This window comes from Gallus gallus, chromosome 5, assembly GCF_016699485.2.
Source record: "Gallus gallus isolate bGalGal1 chromosome 5, bGalGal1.mat.broiler.GRCg7b, whole genome shotgun sequence".
Lineage (NCBI taxonomy): Eukaryota > Metazoa > Chordata > Aves > Galliformes > Phasianidae > Gallus > Gallus gallus.
Window position 1 is genome coordinate 22,968,920 of NC_052536.1, and position 16,924 is coordinate 22,985,843.

General features: G+C 46.4%; 1 protein-coding gene across 1 annotated transcript; it reads right to left on the minus strand.

Moving 5' to 3' along the window:
- Nucleotides 1–165: 165 nt before the first annotated feature.
- On the minus strand, nucleotides 166–9,792 carry F2 (coagulation factor II, thrombin). The gene is made up of 14 exons (NM_204605.2): nucleotides 9,695–9,792; nucleotides 8,611–8,774; nucleotides 7,184–7,208; nucleotides 6,953–7,003; nucleotides 6,321–6,426; nucleotides 6,111–6,241; nucleotides 5,438–5,734; nucleotides 4,977–5,087; nucleotides 4,567–4,693; nucleotides 3,939–4,106; nucleotides 3,440–3,613; nucleotides 3,095–3,273; nucleotides 1,859–1,929; nucleotides 166–1,453 (listed from the first exon to the last, which is right to left on the minus strand). The coding sequence occupies exons 1-14, from the start codon at nucleotides 9,771–9,773 to the stop codon at nucleotides 1,313–1,315; spliced, it is 1,824 nt and encodes a 607-aa protein (NP_989936.2). The 5' UTR covers nucleotides 9,774–9,792; the 3' UTR covers nucleotides 166–1,312.
- Nucleotides 9,793–16,924: the final 7,132 nt, after the last annotated feature.

The window sequence follows — 16,924 nt, forward strand, 5'->3', positions numbered from 1 at the left end:
TGTGGTTATCGATGACTTGAAACAGTTGTGGAACTTGAGCATTGGAGGTTGGTTTCCTCAGGTACCTTTGAGAGGTTGGTTTTGTACTTTCCTTGGGCAATCAAAATGGGCTGTCCTCAAGTTGATTCCTAAGTAAGCCAATTTCAATGAGGTAACGAAACACAGTTAACTGATTAATAACTTTGTTTATTTCCAACAAATTTTGGATAGTTCTCTCTACCATCTTTTTTCAAGTCATTCTCCTTTAATACTCCATTTAAGCAGGAACAACTTTTATCTATTGCTTGTTTCTGTAAGTTGATGGCACTGTGAGGGATGAGGGATTTGAGAATGATGTTTTGGGGAGCAAAGATAGCTTCCAAATCCCTCTTTAGTCTGAGAGAAAACTGGTCTGAACAGATTGGCCAGTCTATATAATACTATTGTACTTCTGTGTCTTTGCTGAAGAGTTCATGAAAGAAGCGGGGCTTCTTTTAAGGGTGAATCCTAAACAGTTTTATAAGAACAAAATAGGTACAGTGACAGATGCTGCCTTTGGAAGACCTTTGGAAATTGTGTGTGCGAAGTGCTTCCTTCTGAATCTAGTTATGCCAGTGGAAAATATACTTTCAAGTCCCAGCAGTACTTGCCATATAGAAAGTTACTGCTATGCAGAAATGCGTGTGTTACTTCATCTATTCAAACCCCCTATTTCTGTACCTCATTAGTTGCACATAGATGACATCTGTAACTTAAGACACTAACTTTGTAAGAAGCACAGATGGTATTTTGTTGCTGCTGTTGTGGTTGAGAACAATGTCTGTCTTATCAACAAAGGCTATAGTTGCTTTAGTCTTGATGTGGCATTTTGAATAATGCTACAGTTCTTGTAAGGTAGGTAGGTATCTCCAGCTTGTTATCCTTTCAGATTTCTAGAACAGAAAATGAATTTAGTTGAAGGGGGGAATGGACAGTGTCCAAGGGACGTCTTGCTTACTGTGACTGAAGTCCATCATCTGAAGTCTAAAATCTGTTGATTGTTACTGCTGATAGAGTAGAGGAGAACACTTGAAGGGCAGCATCTTAACTAGCAGTACTGCAGGTGCTGTTGTGTTGGTGCTGCTAGCTATTGTGATGGCATGGATTCAGGTGCTGTTCAGCTTAGCATGAACACAAGGAGGAAGATGGTTGAGAACTTTTATTTTCAAGGAGGAACACGTTCCTTTGTCAAGTTGCAGGGATTTAACTTCCACTTCAAGATTTGTTCAATGTGTATGTTTTTAAGAAGTGGAGTATTGTAGCAGAACTGAGAACAAGCAAGGGAAGCTCTCTTCTATCCTTGTTTTTCAATGGTTTTTCGCATCCATTTTTTCAGGCGGAATACGTGAGTGTAAAATCCATATTTGCCATCTCGGTCACAGCCTTCTCCCCATGAAACTATTCCCACTTGATACCAGCGGTTGTCATCTGGGTTCTAAAGCAAAGAAAAATGAAATTAGCATGAGAGCAGGAGATTTTTCAGATCTAGACTTGTTTGTGCCACAGCCATTTTACATCATGGATATTGCTTTAGAATTTAGACAGGTATCTACTAGATCAGATAGCTTGTTGGCATAACTTTGTCTTCACTCTTAAACCTCTAAGTGGGAATTGGCCGTTGCTTAGCAACTCTGCAGCTGATCTCTGTATTTGCAGGAAACTCAGTAAAGAAATTGAGCTAGATGACTGCAGGATGCATCTTATTTGATCAGCTCAGGTTTCAGATTGATTTGCTTCAGCCACTCAGCAGTTTTCATCTCTGCTGCTGTTTTTTCAGGTGATTATACAACTTCAGCATCACACAATCCCAGCTCTGTGTCTTTGAGCTTGTTGAACATACCTTCATTACAAAAGGCCCCCCACTGTCCCCTTCACAAGCATCTCCTCTCTTTGAGTCTTCAGGACTGTAACCTACAGGCAAGAGGAAAGTTAGGCATTTGACTATAGGAGAGCGGTGGTCATCTTTTCCTTGAAGCATTGCTTCCTAATGTCTCAGAGCCAGGCTCACCAGTTGCTTACTGCTTCTACAAATGCTGGACTTAAAAACAAATGATTCTTTTTAAATTTAATATTTATATAACAGCTATCTCTGCTGTCTTTGCAACATTACTGATTGTGCTGTACTCTGCCACCCTGTGCTCTCATTACTGTTTTCTATCAGAATTGCTGTTGGTCAAGCAGCTATAGCTTGAGCTGTGCCTTTGTTTTACAGACTTCAGTGTGTGCAAGTTCCATGCACCCTGTTCTTTCATTGGATTGACCAGAGAAAAATGACCTTCCTCATTTTCACTTGCGTGTCATTCTGCAGGCTTTGCTCTTCCTTGTCCAGCTGGATGCTTATTTTACAGATGTGCTATAAAGAAGACAGAGGTTTCACTGTGGTGTCTGGTGCACACGTGTTCTTCCTGTCATGCAAGATTCCTTTTTGCTGCTGTATGTCTGCATCTCAGCTATTTTTTCAAAAATGTTTTTTTTAGAAAAAGAAACAATAGGAACACTGTGTTGATGGGGTGCTCATGAAATTGGCTTCTACCCTTTCTCAAGCATATTGTTAGATATATTTTATCCATAGATATTAGATATATTTTATCTATAGATATTGTTAGAGTTATTTTATCCACACATGCTGTAATCAATCTGAGGGAGTCTGTTCCCACAGAAGTTGTGGCATAGGATTAAACAGGAGGTCAAACAGTTGAGGCAAGTTAGCAAAGAATGGATTGTTTGTCTACTGAGTATTATAATAGCTAGTTTGCAACCCTTAATGTAGAAAGCTGCTGAACTGTTACTTATGCTGGTGAAAAGATTGTTTTATGAGCACAATTCTCACACAGCTAATTAGTGGAATTGTTCCATTATGCTGTCAGGCTAAGCAGCCTAGTGTTAAAACCTTATTCCTAAATTCTGTCTTTGTGTTGTCTGAAAGCTGAAAGTGTTACTGTCATGGGAAAGTTTTCCTTTAGGATGGTATTTGCATGTTTATTGGAAGGTAACTTTGTAGCATGAGTTTCAGGAGGAGCCCAGAGCCGGTGTCTGCAATGGCAAGTTTTCACTTTATGTATCCAGGTGTACTTACCAGCACAGAACATATTGTCTGTGACTTTAACCCTGGTGGATGCCTTGCAGGTGTTTTGGTCTACAATGGGCAGATTGAGCTGTTGCAGAACTGTTGGCAGGTTTTCTGGGGTAGTGGCCCACGTTTCTTTCAGATTTCCCCAGCCAGTTACCCGCCCTTTGAAACCTGCCAGCATCAGCCTGTGGAAAGAAATAGGATTATAATACAATATGTTGTAACAGCTCTCTCTTGCTAGGCTCTTTCACTGCAAGTAGCCTAAACAAGCATCGTTCTTGTCGTCTTCCACGATGGGCCTGAAGGTTGTTGTAGTCTGTATTTCTGGGGTTGAAGGGACAGCTACCTCACCTCTGCACAAGCTCCTTGGTAGGCAAGCAGACAGGATGGATGTAGTCGCTGAAGATGACCGGTCGCTTCAGGTGCAGGAGTGCAATATCTCGGTCCATGTTCTCTTTCCAGTTGTACTTAGGATGGATGATGACTTTATCCAACAGAACAATTTTCTCTTTATTCCTTTCGTATCTGAAATAATTGTAAAGGAAAGAACTCACTGTACGGTAGCAAGTGAGAGTCTCTGGGGGCTGATGACTTCCTCAGGTGTTTTGTCCCCTCTTGACAATGGAGTGCACCTTTTAAACTTTCCATGGTTCTGCTCTCCCTCACTTCAACCTTTGGGATCAGCAAGCACAGCAAATACAGCTCCATTAAACCCCACTGTTGGGAGGCCTTTGCCATTAGTTTGCATATTTCTGTATACTTCCTTGGATGCTGATTTTTATCCAAACCTCATTATATCTCACCACTTCAAGGGCAAAGTAGTTCACTCTCGCTTAGTCTAGGCTCTTACTTTGCCCTGAAATGCTTGCCAATCCGCACCAAGATGTCATTTGTAGTTAAGTTCTTGTCCCAGGGTGGATAAAGAAGGCAATGAGCAGCAGTCAGGATCCAGCTGTTACTGATGAGGCTGGCACCACACAGCAGCTCTTGAGGACTCTTTTTGTAGAGCATCACCTGCCTTAGACACAAGGAAAGAGGAATGCTTAGGATTGAAGTCTTGGCTGGATGCATGTGTCTTGGTGTTGTGCAAGGAGAGCGGGATCTGCAGTAAGCATGGAAACACACTGTGCTGTATTGCTAAAAAGACAGGTGGCTTTATTGAAAATATTTCTACCTTGGAGATTATTACATAAGTTACACGACAATTTGCCTTATTTCCTTCACTTGCAAAGATTTCTTATCCTCTCTGTTCCAGCAAAGCTGGAACCGTGAGCCACACCAGCACTCCTGCTTTCCCTGATGCTTGTATACTTAGCTCAAGAGAAGTTTATTTCCAGCTATTCTTCTACTGCCTTGTCAACCACTTGGAGAATCTGTGATTAGAAATGATACCGTCTACATACTAACTGGCATACTGCCCTTTTATTTCCCCCTGCGTGAAGGGGGTGGGAAGGGAAGAGAAGGGAGATAATACTTACCAGGGGGCGCTTCCAACTTCTGCATCGTTCCCGTGTACAACTCTGCCTCCCATGTAGGAGTCCATCAGCTCCTTCTCACTTTGGTCTGTTATCTGTTTCTTTTCGAATAAAGGGCGAGTTCCACAGTCTGAAAAAATAGGCAGTCTGTTTTCATTACTCTGCCCGCTTCACAGCAGCACAATTTTATCTGAAGTCAGCATGCTAAGTTGGAAGAGCCTAGGAAGAGAGTGCTTATTAGCTCTAAAATTGTAGCCAGATTTTGACTTCTGCAGCAGAAGTTAAGTAGCTTCCCTGTTAAGACAAGCGTCTCCCACCCCCTGCTTTTGGCAGCAGTTGGTAAGCTGGTGTTTCACAGGCAATGAGTGCTCTGAGAGAAGAAACTGCAAATTCTCTACAAACTTTCTGCTCACCTGCTTCACCTTCACCAAAAGTTTTTTCATCGAAGAAGGTTTTGAACTCTTGAAAGATGGTACGTCCCGCTATTTCCTCCACCTGTTCATTCTCATCCTCGAGCGAGCTGTCTGAGAGAGACAAAAAGATGAATGTGGTAAAAAGCCTACTGCTGTGGTTTCTACATTTAAGTCAGCGTAGACATTCGTTTCCACACGCAGTAGGAACAATGAAGGAATGATGTTTTGAAACTGTTCCTACTTTTCATGTCCATCATCCATCAGTGTGAGGCTTTAGAGAGAAGAGTACACCGGAGAGGTAGTGGCTCTCAATACAGGTATGGTAGGTTAGTACATGTGCTATTTGGACAACTAGGACTTTCACATGGCTGACTCATACCAATCTAGTCGTGTTTTGTTGTTTTGTTTGTTTTTCCATTCCATGACAGGCGTGCCTACTCAAACCAATGAAGGCTTCTTACCGCAGTAATGCAGGTCACAGTATTCAAAGTATGGTGGTTCATCTATTACACACCAGACACCCTCATCATCTGCATCAGGGTTCCGACAGTAATTCTCCAGCAGCTTCACTTCTGGGTTAATGGTTTTGTCTTGGAGCAATGCTTTGGCCTTCTCTGAGGCCCATGGCAGGCACCTAGCCCCAGATACAGTGACTGAAAGCGTCCCTGTATAAAGCATTCCTTTCTCTGATTCACAAGGCTGCCCTGTGGTTGATGGTTTGACCCGTGGAGTGAACTCAACTGTTGTCCTTTCTTGACCTGGAAAGGCAGAAAGTTGTGATTTAATCCTTAGCTTTGCCCTAGAAAATACTACTGTTAGCAAATAGTACTAGAGCCAGTTTATTAAAGCACAGAATTTCATGGGGCATCCATTTCTATTTGAGAGCTTCTGCTGTGCTACTTTGTGAGTGGTGACCCTCAACAAAGTTGTAGTGCCAGATGTTATTTCTGGTATGGGAATGTATGGGCAACTCATTGACATTTCCTTCCCATCCTCTTTTAGTTTTTAAGGCACAGGTCCTCTATTCCATGTGTCCTCTATTGTATAAGCACCCTCTTCATTAATTCTTTTCCCTTTCTTAGCATCAGTCTTACTGCTAAGTTCCTTGATGAGGAAAGTAGTGCTGAGACATACCACATACTGGAATGGGGCACTCTTCCCGTTCCACTGTTGGGTCTCGTGTGTAGCACCATGGACCTTCTGAGTTGTTGTCTGGGTTCCTGCAGTAGTTCTCAGTGAGGTCAGGATAAATGGAGGCGTTAAATCTGTGAGGAGAGGGTGGTTAGGCTAGGAAGGAAAGACACCCTGGAGAACCCTTTAGGGGAAAGCGAGAGATGAACTTACTTAGGTATATGTGGATATTTGCTTGTCCACACTTGACATTCGATGCCTGATTTGGTGTAGTTAATTGTCCCCCGATAGTTCTGGCCCAGATTAACAGCACAGTTACCTGTCAAAATCCCAAAACAGGTGAGCCTGGGTCGGTGGAAATGGATGTTACATTTTCCAGTGTCAGAGGTACCACAGATCCCTTTAACTTTTTGGATGTGCATGAGCCTGCACAAGCATAGACATTCTTTTTGTAAGATGGGAAGAACACATTGCTTAAACTTGCTCTGCATCATCAGAGGGAGCTCTCCCTGAGGTGCTTTGCTTTGGCTATAAGGCACAGGCCAGAGCAGTTCTGAGAGGCCAGTTGAACCCAGAGCTGTACTCAAGGCCACGTTGCTTTGTCAGGGGAGAACAGGTATCTACCCTATGCTATTTCAATGGAGGAGTTAGGCAGTTTGTAAAATAGATAGTGAGGAAGTAAAGAGAAAGAAAGGAATTTAAAACTCCCCTCATGTTATTTTTCTTTCTAGTTAGATGACCTTGCTATCTTTAGATTATTTTTGTTTTTCCTTCCAAGATCTGCAGGAAGCAAATTCCTGGCACTCAATGTATCTGGGAGTTTAAGGTCTGCATGAATTTCTTACCTTCTAGACAAGCATCCAGAGTTGTCCTAGGCATTTTTGTGCCCTGACATACTTGCAAAATAAGAAGAAAGAAGCATGTTATATGAAAGAATCTAAATAAGCATCATGGTTTGAACCAGTTTGTCATTTCGGGGCAAGACACGAGTGCTTTTTCCTGGAGAGTGAGCTCTCCCATGAGGGTAGGGAGCCATTTCTCCAGGACGGGTTACTGAGGAATGTGAAGCAACCTACCTTGGTATTTTGCCCAAAATGCATCCTGTAAAAACAGAAAACAAAAACAAAAAGCCACCATAAATATCAAGGAGTAGAGATGCAGTACATCAGACATCGGCTGCTGCAATTCAAACAAGCAGAATGCCTCAATGCAGCAAATGGAGCAAACTAAACTAGCTCTGTTTGTTTTAAATACCAGGGGATCTAACAAAGCAGAAAGTCTGATATAAAACCACATTCCCACTCATCGGACTCAGGATTCAAGTCATTTTTCAGCTCTGCTCTGATAGGCAAGTATTTTGCTTTGCTTTGCTTTGTGCCCCATGCTAGCAAAACACAATACCATAATATGGCAAAGTTCCTGTGACAAATCAACCTAATGTCTGCAGGTTTCTGCACCATCCTCTGAAGGTCATTTTGATAATCTGTCCTGAGCTTCCACCTTGTCTTTCTTTTCTCTGTATGGACCTAGAACAGGCAGGATGCACCAATGGTTCTTATTACTTCTAACAAACATGGAGATACAAACACAGAAAATTGGTTATGTGCAGAAACATTTGCTCTCCTTGTTTGGCTGTTAACCAAGATCGTTACGGGAGAGACTCCTGTATCATCCACAATGCTGTGGATTTGCAACTAATGGGACTAACAGAGGGGGCTACAATCACTTCTAAAAAAACCCCAGAGATGCTTACAGCAGTTCTTCCTCATCAACCTGCAGAGGAAGTACTGCAGCACAGAAGTCCAAAGAATTTAACCTGGAATTTCTAAAGGTCATATGCAAATATTGCTCAATTCTTCACATCTGCATCTCTCCTGTGCAGTTTGAGAGTGATTACTTTAGAAATATTTTGTAAAGCTTGTGTCGTTCTGGCTTAAACTCCTGACTGGTAATGTTTGTTACTTTATACTCAGGTGTGGAATTATCACTGATACTGGCCGTGGGGCTAGGAGTATTTTACAACAGGATGGAGAAAAGAAAATTAGCTGAGTGAGTGAGTCTGGAAGCCACAAAATAGATACACTGCGCCAGAGTTTCAGCTCAAAGGGGCTTGAGGCATCTGCACTTGTTTGCTAAGTCAGCTGTTCTTTGAGTGTCTGGGGCTGCAGCCGTTCAAATGTGTGTGGCACCATACTGAACTAGAGGAAGATGAAATTCTTATCTAGTGGTTGAGGGAAGGCTCTCTTTTATTTCACCTCACGTTTGAAATAGAGAGGGAGGAAAAAGAATTTGAGATTTGCGGTGTGTTTCCAGGAGTGGCTCCAGGAGGGAATTTCCCTAAGGATATCGAGTCTCTCCCTGGGCAACAGGCACAACAGCTTTGCCTCTGTAGCACCAAATTGTGTGTTAAGACCCCGGGCCCTGGCTGTGTGTGACCCACAGGTCTCACTGCAGGAGCTGTGAGAGACCTCACCGCAGGACACCGATGTGGCCTGTGACGTACCGTGTCAACAGTGGATTCAAGGGCTTCAAAGGCCTCCTCGTAATTGCATGTCTCCTCCAGGCACTCTCGCTCCAGGTTTCCTTTAATCATCTCTTCCAGAAATCCCTTGTTGGCACGTCGTGGACGCTTGAGCAGTGACAGTGCCTGCCCCTTTTCCAGGAAAACTACCGAGTCAGAACACTGCCAGTCAAAGGGATGCTCATGGTGGGAGACTCCCTGTGTCTCCTCTTGAAGTTTTCACTCAGCTGGCGTAACTCCCACAGCCCAGCCTCCCCAGTTCACCGTACAGAGAAGGGAAGCCTTGTCAAGGACCTGTGAGGTCCACAGCTGATGATCAGAACAGTCTCACTATAATTCATCTGTCAGGATTGGCTTCGTCCAGGTCACAGAAGTGACAAGAATCTTCTGCTATCCTTGGCAAAGCTGCTCTGCTAATTTGCTTGTTTGCTTGGAGCTTGCTACTGCTGTCTGCCAACCACTGAAATTCTGTCTTGCCAATTCCAGACTACTGCAATAGGCATAGGTAAATTCAGTCTTCATCTTCACAGGCCCTGATCTGCGACCTGTGACAGGTCTTGCCCCACACCGCAGTAGGTTAGAAAGGACCTGACCTCATATTAAGAACAAGTGGATGAAGTAGAAGCTCTAGTAAAAGAAAAGGAGCAGTAAGCAGGAAGGCTGCATACTGTGTATGACCTAAACTTTAGATAAAGGGTAGCTGGAGAGGCAATGCAGAGTTGCAGCCAGTGGGCTAAGGAACTAACAAGACCCACAGCTGTGCTGCGCAGGGTCTTGTTCTGAGCCACATTCTCCTTCTCCACCATCAGTCAGGTGACCTGTGAAATCCACTGAGCTGTTGTCACCAGCTTTCCCTGCCAGCTGCTGGGTGCTGCTGCATCCTCCCGGGCAGGGAAGCAGTATGCTCACTCTGCTCTCTGCACCCTTTCGCTCCCAGCTACAGGCTTTTACAATCTCCTCCTGCATTACCTGGAAAACCTTCCACAGGTTTTACCACTGAAAGGAATTAAGCCCATCCTCCTTCCTTAATCACCCACTGGTACTGCCCGTCTCCCTGTGTTCTTACCTCCGTCATGGCTCAAGGTGAGGTGCAGAAGGCCGAAAAGGAGCAGGCCCTGCAGCATAGTGGTTTTGCTGTGCGCCATCCTGTACAGCCCTGGCTGCAGAGGAAATGCAAAGGGAGCAGAATAAGTGGAGTCACAGCCCTGCTGGGTTAATATTAAACCAGAATGAAGAAACAGGACTCCAGAGGTCATGGTGTGTCAGGGACAGCGGGACTGGGCTCCTCTTATCCCTTCTCTCTTGGCGTCTTTCCCTCTCTTTGGGGCATCTTCATTTTCATACTTAATTAGTGGAAACCAAACGGAATGGCTTTGGACACCCCGCAACACTCCGGACTAAAATTAGCATCCCAATGTATAACATGGCATGAGGATTAAAAGGATGAGTTTGTCCCAGGGCACAGGGAGATCTTGGGCCAGTAGAGAGGTCTTTGCCAGCTGCCCCAACCCAAGCAGCTCACGGCTGCTCCCTGTGTCACCCTGCTCTCCCGCAGCTCTTGGCATGACTGCTGCCCCCCCATCATGCTGGCTTGGTTCCCTGCTGCAAGTTCTTCTTGGATGCTGTACTCTGGCAGCTTCACGTGTAGCAAGACTTTGAGACCTCCTTAGCCGTTCCCAGTCCTCCTGTTCTTTGTTGCAAGTTCCATCCCTTTTCCCCTTAGAGTCTCGTTGTCTTCTCTCCCCACAGTCATCAGCAGGCTCACTCTGGTATTTTGGCACCGGAACACACAGTTTGAGTTTCCTCCATCTCCCTCACCTGTGCCAAGTAGCAGAAGGGGTGCTTGGCTGCAGCCTCTGTGGATTTTCAATTTTCCTCCCAGTTAGGTCAGCAATGCCATTCTCACTGTATACTTCCCGTGGCACTGTAATTCCCAGTGGGGTGGAGGAGGGGGAAGCAGTTTGAAGTCTGGTCTCTCCCTTCTCTTCCCACACCAGTGGGACAAATTACAGTACATCCAGGAGGAAACAGAAACTTCACCAAGCAAGCAGCAAACACACCAGAAACAGGCAGAAAAACAAGGGCTTGCGGGAACAGGCAGGCAGGAGTTATATGGGTGCCACAACATCAGTTAACAAGCAAGTTAAGAGCTGAACTACTGGAGCTGGGAATGCTGTAATGATTCCTACGTGCAGAAAGTTGGAATGGTGAGAAAACAGCAGAAAACGGGGCAGGGTTGGAGTAGGCTCGGAAGCTGCCACAGGGCACAAAAGTGGTTTCTCCCAGCAGAGAGCATGTTTTGTGCTGTGCCTCTGTGCAGCAGATACAACTGTAATGTTTATCTCCATAGAAGGAGTGCAAATATTAGCATTAGGGTGGCTCAGGAATGACTCTGTGGCCGCTGGTACAAAGAGCAGTTGCGGAGGCTCCCGCCCTCATCTAACAGGAGTATCTCTACTCTCACCCACCACACCTGGATTTTGGAAAGACACCTTTGGGAAAAGCCAGATTGACCTGGGTGTGTGTGCATAAGATTAGCCACAACCCTAGAAACACCCCACGTTACTCAGCAGAAGGGATTCAACATTCAGAAGCACACAGGCAGGGCCTGCACTGATGGGAATAAGGTATCAGTGCGCCAACAAGGGTTTGGGAAGTGGTGAAATCAAAGTCTCTGCCGTCCCACACAGCAGTCACTGCTGCTCTACGCTGTGTGAGGAGGCAAAAACAGGCACACATTTCCGTAAGCTTAGCGGGCAACCAGAGGGACTTTCTCAGCTGTCGAAATTGAAGAGGATAACAGCAAAGACAGTTTCTTTACTCTCTGATAATTTGGGTTTGGTTTCATATGCAGTTGGGACAAGTGACATCAGAGCTGTTTCCACCAGAGCATTACTGAGCAAGCCCTTGTGGATGTGAGTATCACCCTCGCCCTTGGTCGAAGAGATGAGTGATGGATACACACGTCCCTGTGCAAGTGTTCATTGTGGATCCCAGTAAGAAAGGCAATCACAGTTCTTAAGGCATTGATTAAAATGCCACTTGTTGGAGATAATATTAGAAGGATTAGAAGGCAAAGGGGGATAGCATTAGATAATTTTAGCTTCCTTCAGATGCTGGTATTTTTTGCCAGTTTCAGCTATGATTGCTATTCTCCTTGGTTGTCATCTCACACTAAGGTCGTATGATGAGGTTGTCCAGGAGGTCCTTTCTCTTTGATCATAATTAATTGTCTCATCTCTGGGATCCCAGGTTTTGTCCTGTACCTGCTGCTTATAGACAACACGCTGCCTACAGAGCACAGCAACCTACACAGCACAGCAGCAAGCAGCGTGCTCCTTCACCTCTATTTCTTGCTGCTGGGAAACCCACACTTGTTCTTTCAATATCTTTCATATTTCTATATTCATACAAGAGAATAGTAGTCTATTTTATCTCTTGTATCAGATCAAAACATTCCAACACTCTTTTCAAGCACATCTGTAACAAGTAAATACAATGAATTCTCATTTAACTGTTCTCACCACTTCCTTTAGGAGAAAACTTAGTATTTCAGCTGGAGTGGGACTTCCAAGTAACTCTGATTCTTCCAGATCATCAGAAAAGTCACCTGGGCTAAGCACCATGTCACTGTTTCCCATGCCTGAATACGGGATGAGGCAGGAATCTATTCTTTTCCTCGCATATCCTTCCAGTAAGACATTTCTCACTGAGATCTTGCTGACAACACAAAACGTACTACAGGTGTTCATTATGGATCCCAGTAAGAAAAGCAGACTCCATTGTGTATTAATTAAAATACAATTTATTGGAGACAATGTGAGAAATGGGATAGTAAGAGACAATCTTACATCTGGACAGATGTTGTGAACCCCAAGCTGTACAGCATCAACCAGATGTCCAGTCAAGCCATGGCATGCTGCACAGATCCCATCCATGTTGAGGTTCCACCAGCATCACAGTGTTTAGGGTTTTAATAGGATTTCCTTAGAAGTAAATAACTCCATTCATCACTTTATTGTCAAACAAAAGGATGTTCGCATGAGAACATGCTGCTTCTAGGATGGAGACAGGGACATGGTGGTGGCTTCATCACGAGGTGCCCAGGGGGAGCCACCTACGGGCTCCTTAGGCTTAGTCCACTATGTGCAGGGTAGCACAGGCCTGCATCTGCATACTCAGATCAAGCATTAGGTGAATCATTTATACAACAGTGTTTCTCTCGTGACCACTTCATAACTGGTCCCAGTTGTTCTCTCCGATTACTTCAGAATAAAGAAAGGTGTTACAGGTCAGTAGATCAAGCAATAGGAGCCTGGCTTCTCCCTTTCCCTTCCCTCTGCTCCTCCCCCATCTCTCCCAGTTGTGCTGTGACAGAGGGCACATGCTTCAAACGTAGCATGCAAGCCCAGCTCCAGCGAGAACACTTTGCAGCTGTGTCAATATTTGAAAAATGCAAGAGCTTGGATAGGCAGCAAAGAGAGAGCAGTAGAAAGCACTGCAGCTTCAACTGTAAGCCTTCCCTCATACACCTGTGCTTCCACTGGTCCGTATTCAAGAGCTGAGGATAAAGACCAGGCTCATCTGCCCCTGACTTGAAAGAAAATAGCTGAAAATAAGTAGACTTAACTGTTCATTAGCTCAATTCACCTACTGCCCTTATCTCAAATGAAGGTGTTGTAGATGTGACCAACACCTTGTCTACAAACTGGTCATAAAAGTTGATGGAGAAAAAAAAAGAAACATCTGACATCTCAGATTGCCACATTACTGTCTTCGTAGCACCCCAAAAGGGAGCAGTGCTATCGGTGGTTCTCATGTGATGCTATACCCTTCTGTTGTACAGTGGACTTTAAAAGCTCACAGAACGGAGGCCTCTGAACAAAGCCTTCTGGGGAAATGCAGCCGTTGGAGAGGGGCAGAACGGAGATCGAGGCTAAATCTGTGGAGGCAGTAAATGAAAGCAGTGTTTGTGCTACATGTGAAATGCAAGTATGGGGCGGGCAACTCTGAAAGATGTTAAGGCCGGTATTGTTGATATCTTCCTATGAGGCCTTTGGAAATACACATTTTCTTCCTTCAGCACATCGCAAATGGCAAATGATCACTGAAGAGGATAGAGCAGTGGCAATACCTGGGGTGTAGTGGTGGTTGTGCCATCTGTAGGCTTGTTGATGGAGGAGCAGAAAAGTGGGCGAGAGGAAGAAAGAATATGAGAAAAAAGATCAGGAGAAAGGAGGAGAGAGGCAAAAATCTTCTGAGCACACTGAAATGAACGGTAAATCCTTACCTGGACAGGTAAGGAGCGTCTCAGCTAGGGACAGTGAAAATTCACTGTACAATGCTACTAGTAGTGTAAGAAACGAAAGCAACTTTTAATGTTCTCAGGCAGACCAACCAGCACCAGAAAGCCAGGAAGTTGACAGCAACCAAAACAGGCAGAAGCAGAAAAATAGCACTCAACCCCAGCTATAAAGCAGAACTTTGCTTCTGCTAGTTGTGAAAAATGCTTTTTTAAAAAGTCTTATAAACACTTGGGAAGCTGCTTCCCTGCAACACTTCCCACTAATGTCACCTTCTAATGGCCAGAAGTGCTGCTGGCCTCCTGAGTAATAGCCCAGAAAAGTGCTTGCAGATATTAAGAAGGAAAACGCTGAAAGGAAGGAATTGTTTAGGGCTGCTTTTAGACTTCTCCCCTATGGTGCACGGTCACCCATTGGCACTTAAACAGGCAGAGGAAGGGCACTGCTCATTGAAACTCCAGGTTTCCTCTCTAAGAAGTTATTCCTATCAACATTCCCTGCACTAGACACAAAAGGCAACACATGTAGGCTCACAGCTCCACAGAGCAGCTAGCAAAAAGACCCAGGTCTACACCAGCAGTTATCTCCGAGGCTGCTAATTCTGCTGGGGGCTGATCCACAGAGCCTTATTGCCACAGAGACACTACAGAGCTCATTTTTTATTTTTATTTTTTTATTTTTTACCCCATTTTAATATTCTTTACAGAAGAACAGCCAGGGTCAGCTGAGGTAGTTACACTCCAGTCTCAACCTCCACCTCTCTGAAACCCACTGCTCTGAACCCCACGCCCTCCTGGATGATGATCACATCGCTTGGTGAACCCTTGTCCTGCACAATAATGCACTCGTCCTCACGCTTGGAGATGGTAATTTCAATTATGTCCTTTGTTGATGGCAGCTCAGCAGCTCTCCTTCTAGGTTCTGGCGGGCTGCCTCGAGGCTGGTAAGCAGCAATGCGGTGACCACTGGCTGTGATCAACAACTGTGTGTTATTTTCTGGCCCCGGCACCTCCAGCATAAGCAAGGCGGGCTCTGCCACAGCCTCCTCGTGGGAGGGGCTCTTCCTCTGAGGCCGGAGTAGACCCACAACAGGAGACACCTATGCAGCGCTCATTTCCTCAGGATCCTTTTCTGCCTGGTGGGTGAGCATGTAGCGTGCAAGACTGTGGAAGGGTGTAGCCCATGACAGACAGCTCGCATTTGTAGGGCTTGTCAGCCAGGAGGCATTGCTGGTGGCACCGCAGCTTTGTGGCCAGGGAGTAGGACTTGCCGCACTGCTCACAGTGGGAAGGGCGCTCGCCTGCGTGCAGGCACTTGTGGGCACACAGCACGTGGGGGTCTCACGGTGCCTTGCCACACACAGCACATAGGTGGGCCTCGCCCATGTGGGAGATGAGATGGCACTGCAGCTCTGGCAGTTTGGGGAGGGCATCACTGCAGAAATGGCACTTTTAGGGCTTCTGACCCGTATGCAGCCGGAGGTGCTCACACGGCTTGCTCTGCTGTCAGAAGTCCTTGCTGCAGTAGGGACAAGTGTAAGGCCACTCGTCTGTGTGCAGACGCATGTGGTTGTGCAAAGAACTAGGGTTGGCCAGGCAGCATCTGCAAATGGCACACTGGCATCCCTTGGGATCAACTGGGTCGGTCCCAGCAGCCACGTGGATCTTCCTGTGAATGCGCAGAGAGGGCTGGCGTGCACAAGCCTTGCCACACTGCTCACAGGAGAAGGGGCTCTGGCTGGAGTGCAGGACCTGGTGCTCCCACAGGTCTCACTTCGCGTGGTAAGCCTTCTCACACTGGGTGCACTGGAAAGGCCGCACACCCTGGTGGGCCAACAGATGGGCCTTGAAGCTGTTCTCTGAGCTGTTGCTCTTTTCATACTCTATGCACAGGTAGCACTTGTGGCCAGCATGGACAAAGCGGTGCTTCTTGAGGTGGCAGAGCTGCAGGAAGGCTCTGCCACGCTCCCTGCAGTAGTGCGCGCTTGACCACCTCGTCCTTCTGGGACAGCGATTCTGGGAGTGGGCTTGGGCTGCCAGAAGGACCTTCTGCTAGCTCCCTACAGCTCTCCTGTCCTGCAGCCTCCTCCAGTGGGCCCTTCTTTCCATGCTCTGGGGATGCCAATTTAGAGACTTTGGAAATGTTTCTTTCTTTCCTGCAAGTAGCTACATATTGTTCTTTACGACTGGGCTGCTGGGGGTCCTGCCCAGCTGTTCTGGCATCACTGGCCCACATGCCCACACAAGCAGCAAGTTGAACCCCACTTGAGGATAATCCAGGTCTCCGGAATGTGCCTCTTTTTGCCCCATCTCCACTTTTTCTGATGTGGATCCGTGACCCACACCCTTGTCCTGCTCTTCCCTGCACCTGCCGCTGGCTTTGATGTTTGAGATGGCCTTGAGGTGCTCATTCTCAGTCCTCGGCACTTTGGCTTGCCATGGCTCACGTCTGGGAGAAGTGCCTTCCTCTCCTGGCAGCCCATGGCAGTGTTTGGTGGCCGGCCTCCGAGCTTCAACGGGACATCAAGGACTCTGGTTTTGTCAGGCCCTGCTCCGGAGAAGTAGGAATCGCCTGCACAAACACAAAAGCACACTGGGTGAATTACCACTGGCTGTTACTGGGTCAGAGAACAAACCTCGGAGAAAGACACTGCTACCAGCCATCGCAGGTCTCTGCAGGAAAACCATCGCTTCTATGACTTCATTTATCTTTTTAACGAGGGAAGCTGGGCAAAGCCTTTCTTCCCTCACCGCAGAAGGCAGCCGGGCAGTATTTCTACCACCCGGGGAGGGCACAGCTCTGCAGCGGGTGCTCCGCTAACCCACGCCCCGCCAAGGTCGGCCCGCCGCTGCCCACCGAGGCCGGGACACGCGGCCCGAGCCAGGCCCGTACCAGCGGGGGGCTCGGCCGCCTCCACCTCCGGGGCAGCCTCCGCTCCTCGGGCCGGGAGAGCGGCTCTGCACCCGCAGCCGCGCGCCCGGCCGGCCGGCGCC

What these genes read in the sequence shown, in the direction of transcription:
- F2 (NM_204605.2), bottom strand. Translation starts at nt 9,773, where the DNA reads ATGGCGCACAGCAAAACCACTATGCTGCAGGGCCTGCTCCTTTTCGGC. An exon ending in TTGAATCCACTGTTGACACG is followed by an intron (nt 7,209 to 8,610) that starts GTACGTCACAGG and finishes CTGTTTTTACAG; the next exon opens with GATGCATTTTGGGCAAAATA. An exon ending in AAATATCCACATATACCTAA is followed by an intron (nt 6,242 to 6,320) that starts GTAAGTTCATCT and finishes CTCTCCTCACAG; the next exon opens with ATTTAACGCCTCCATTTATC.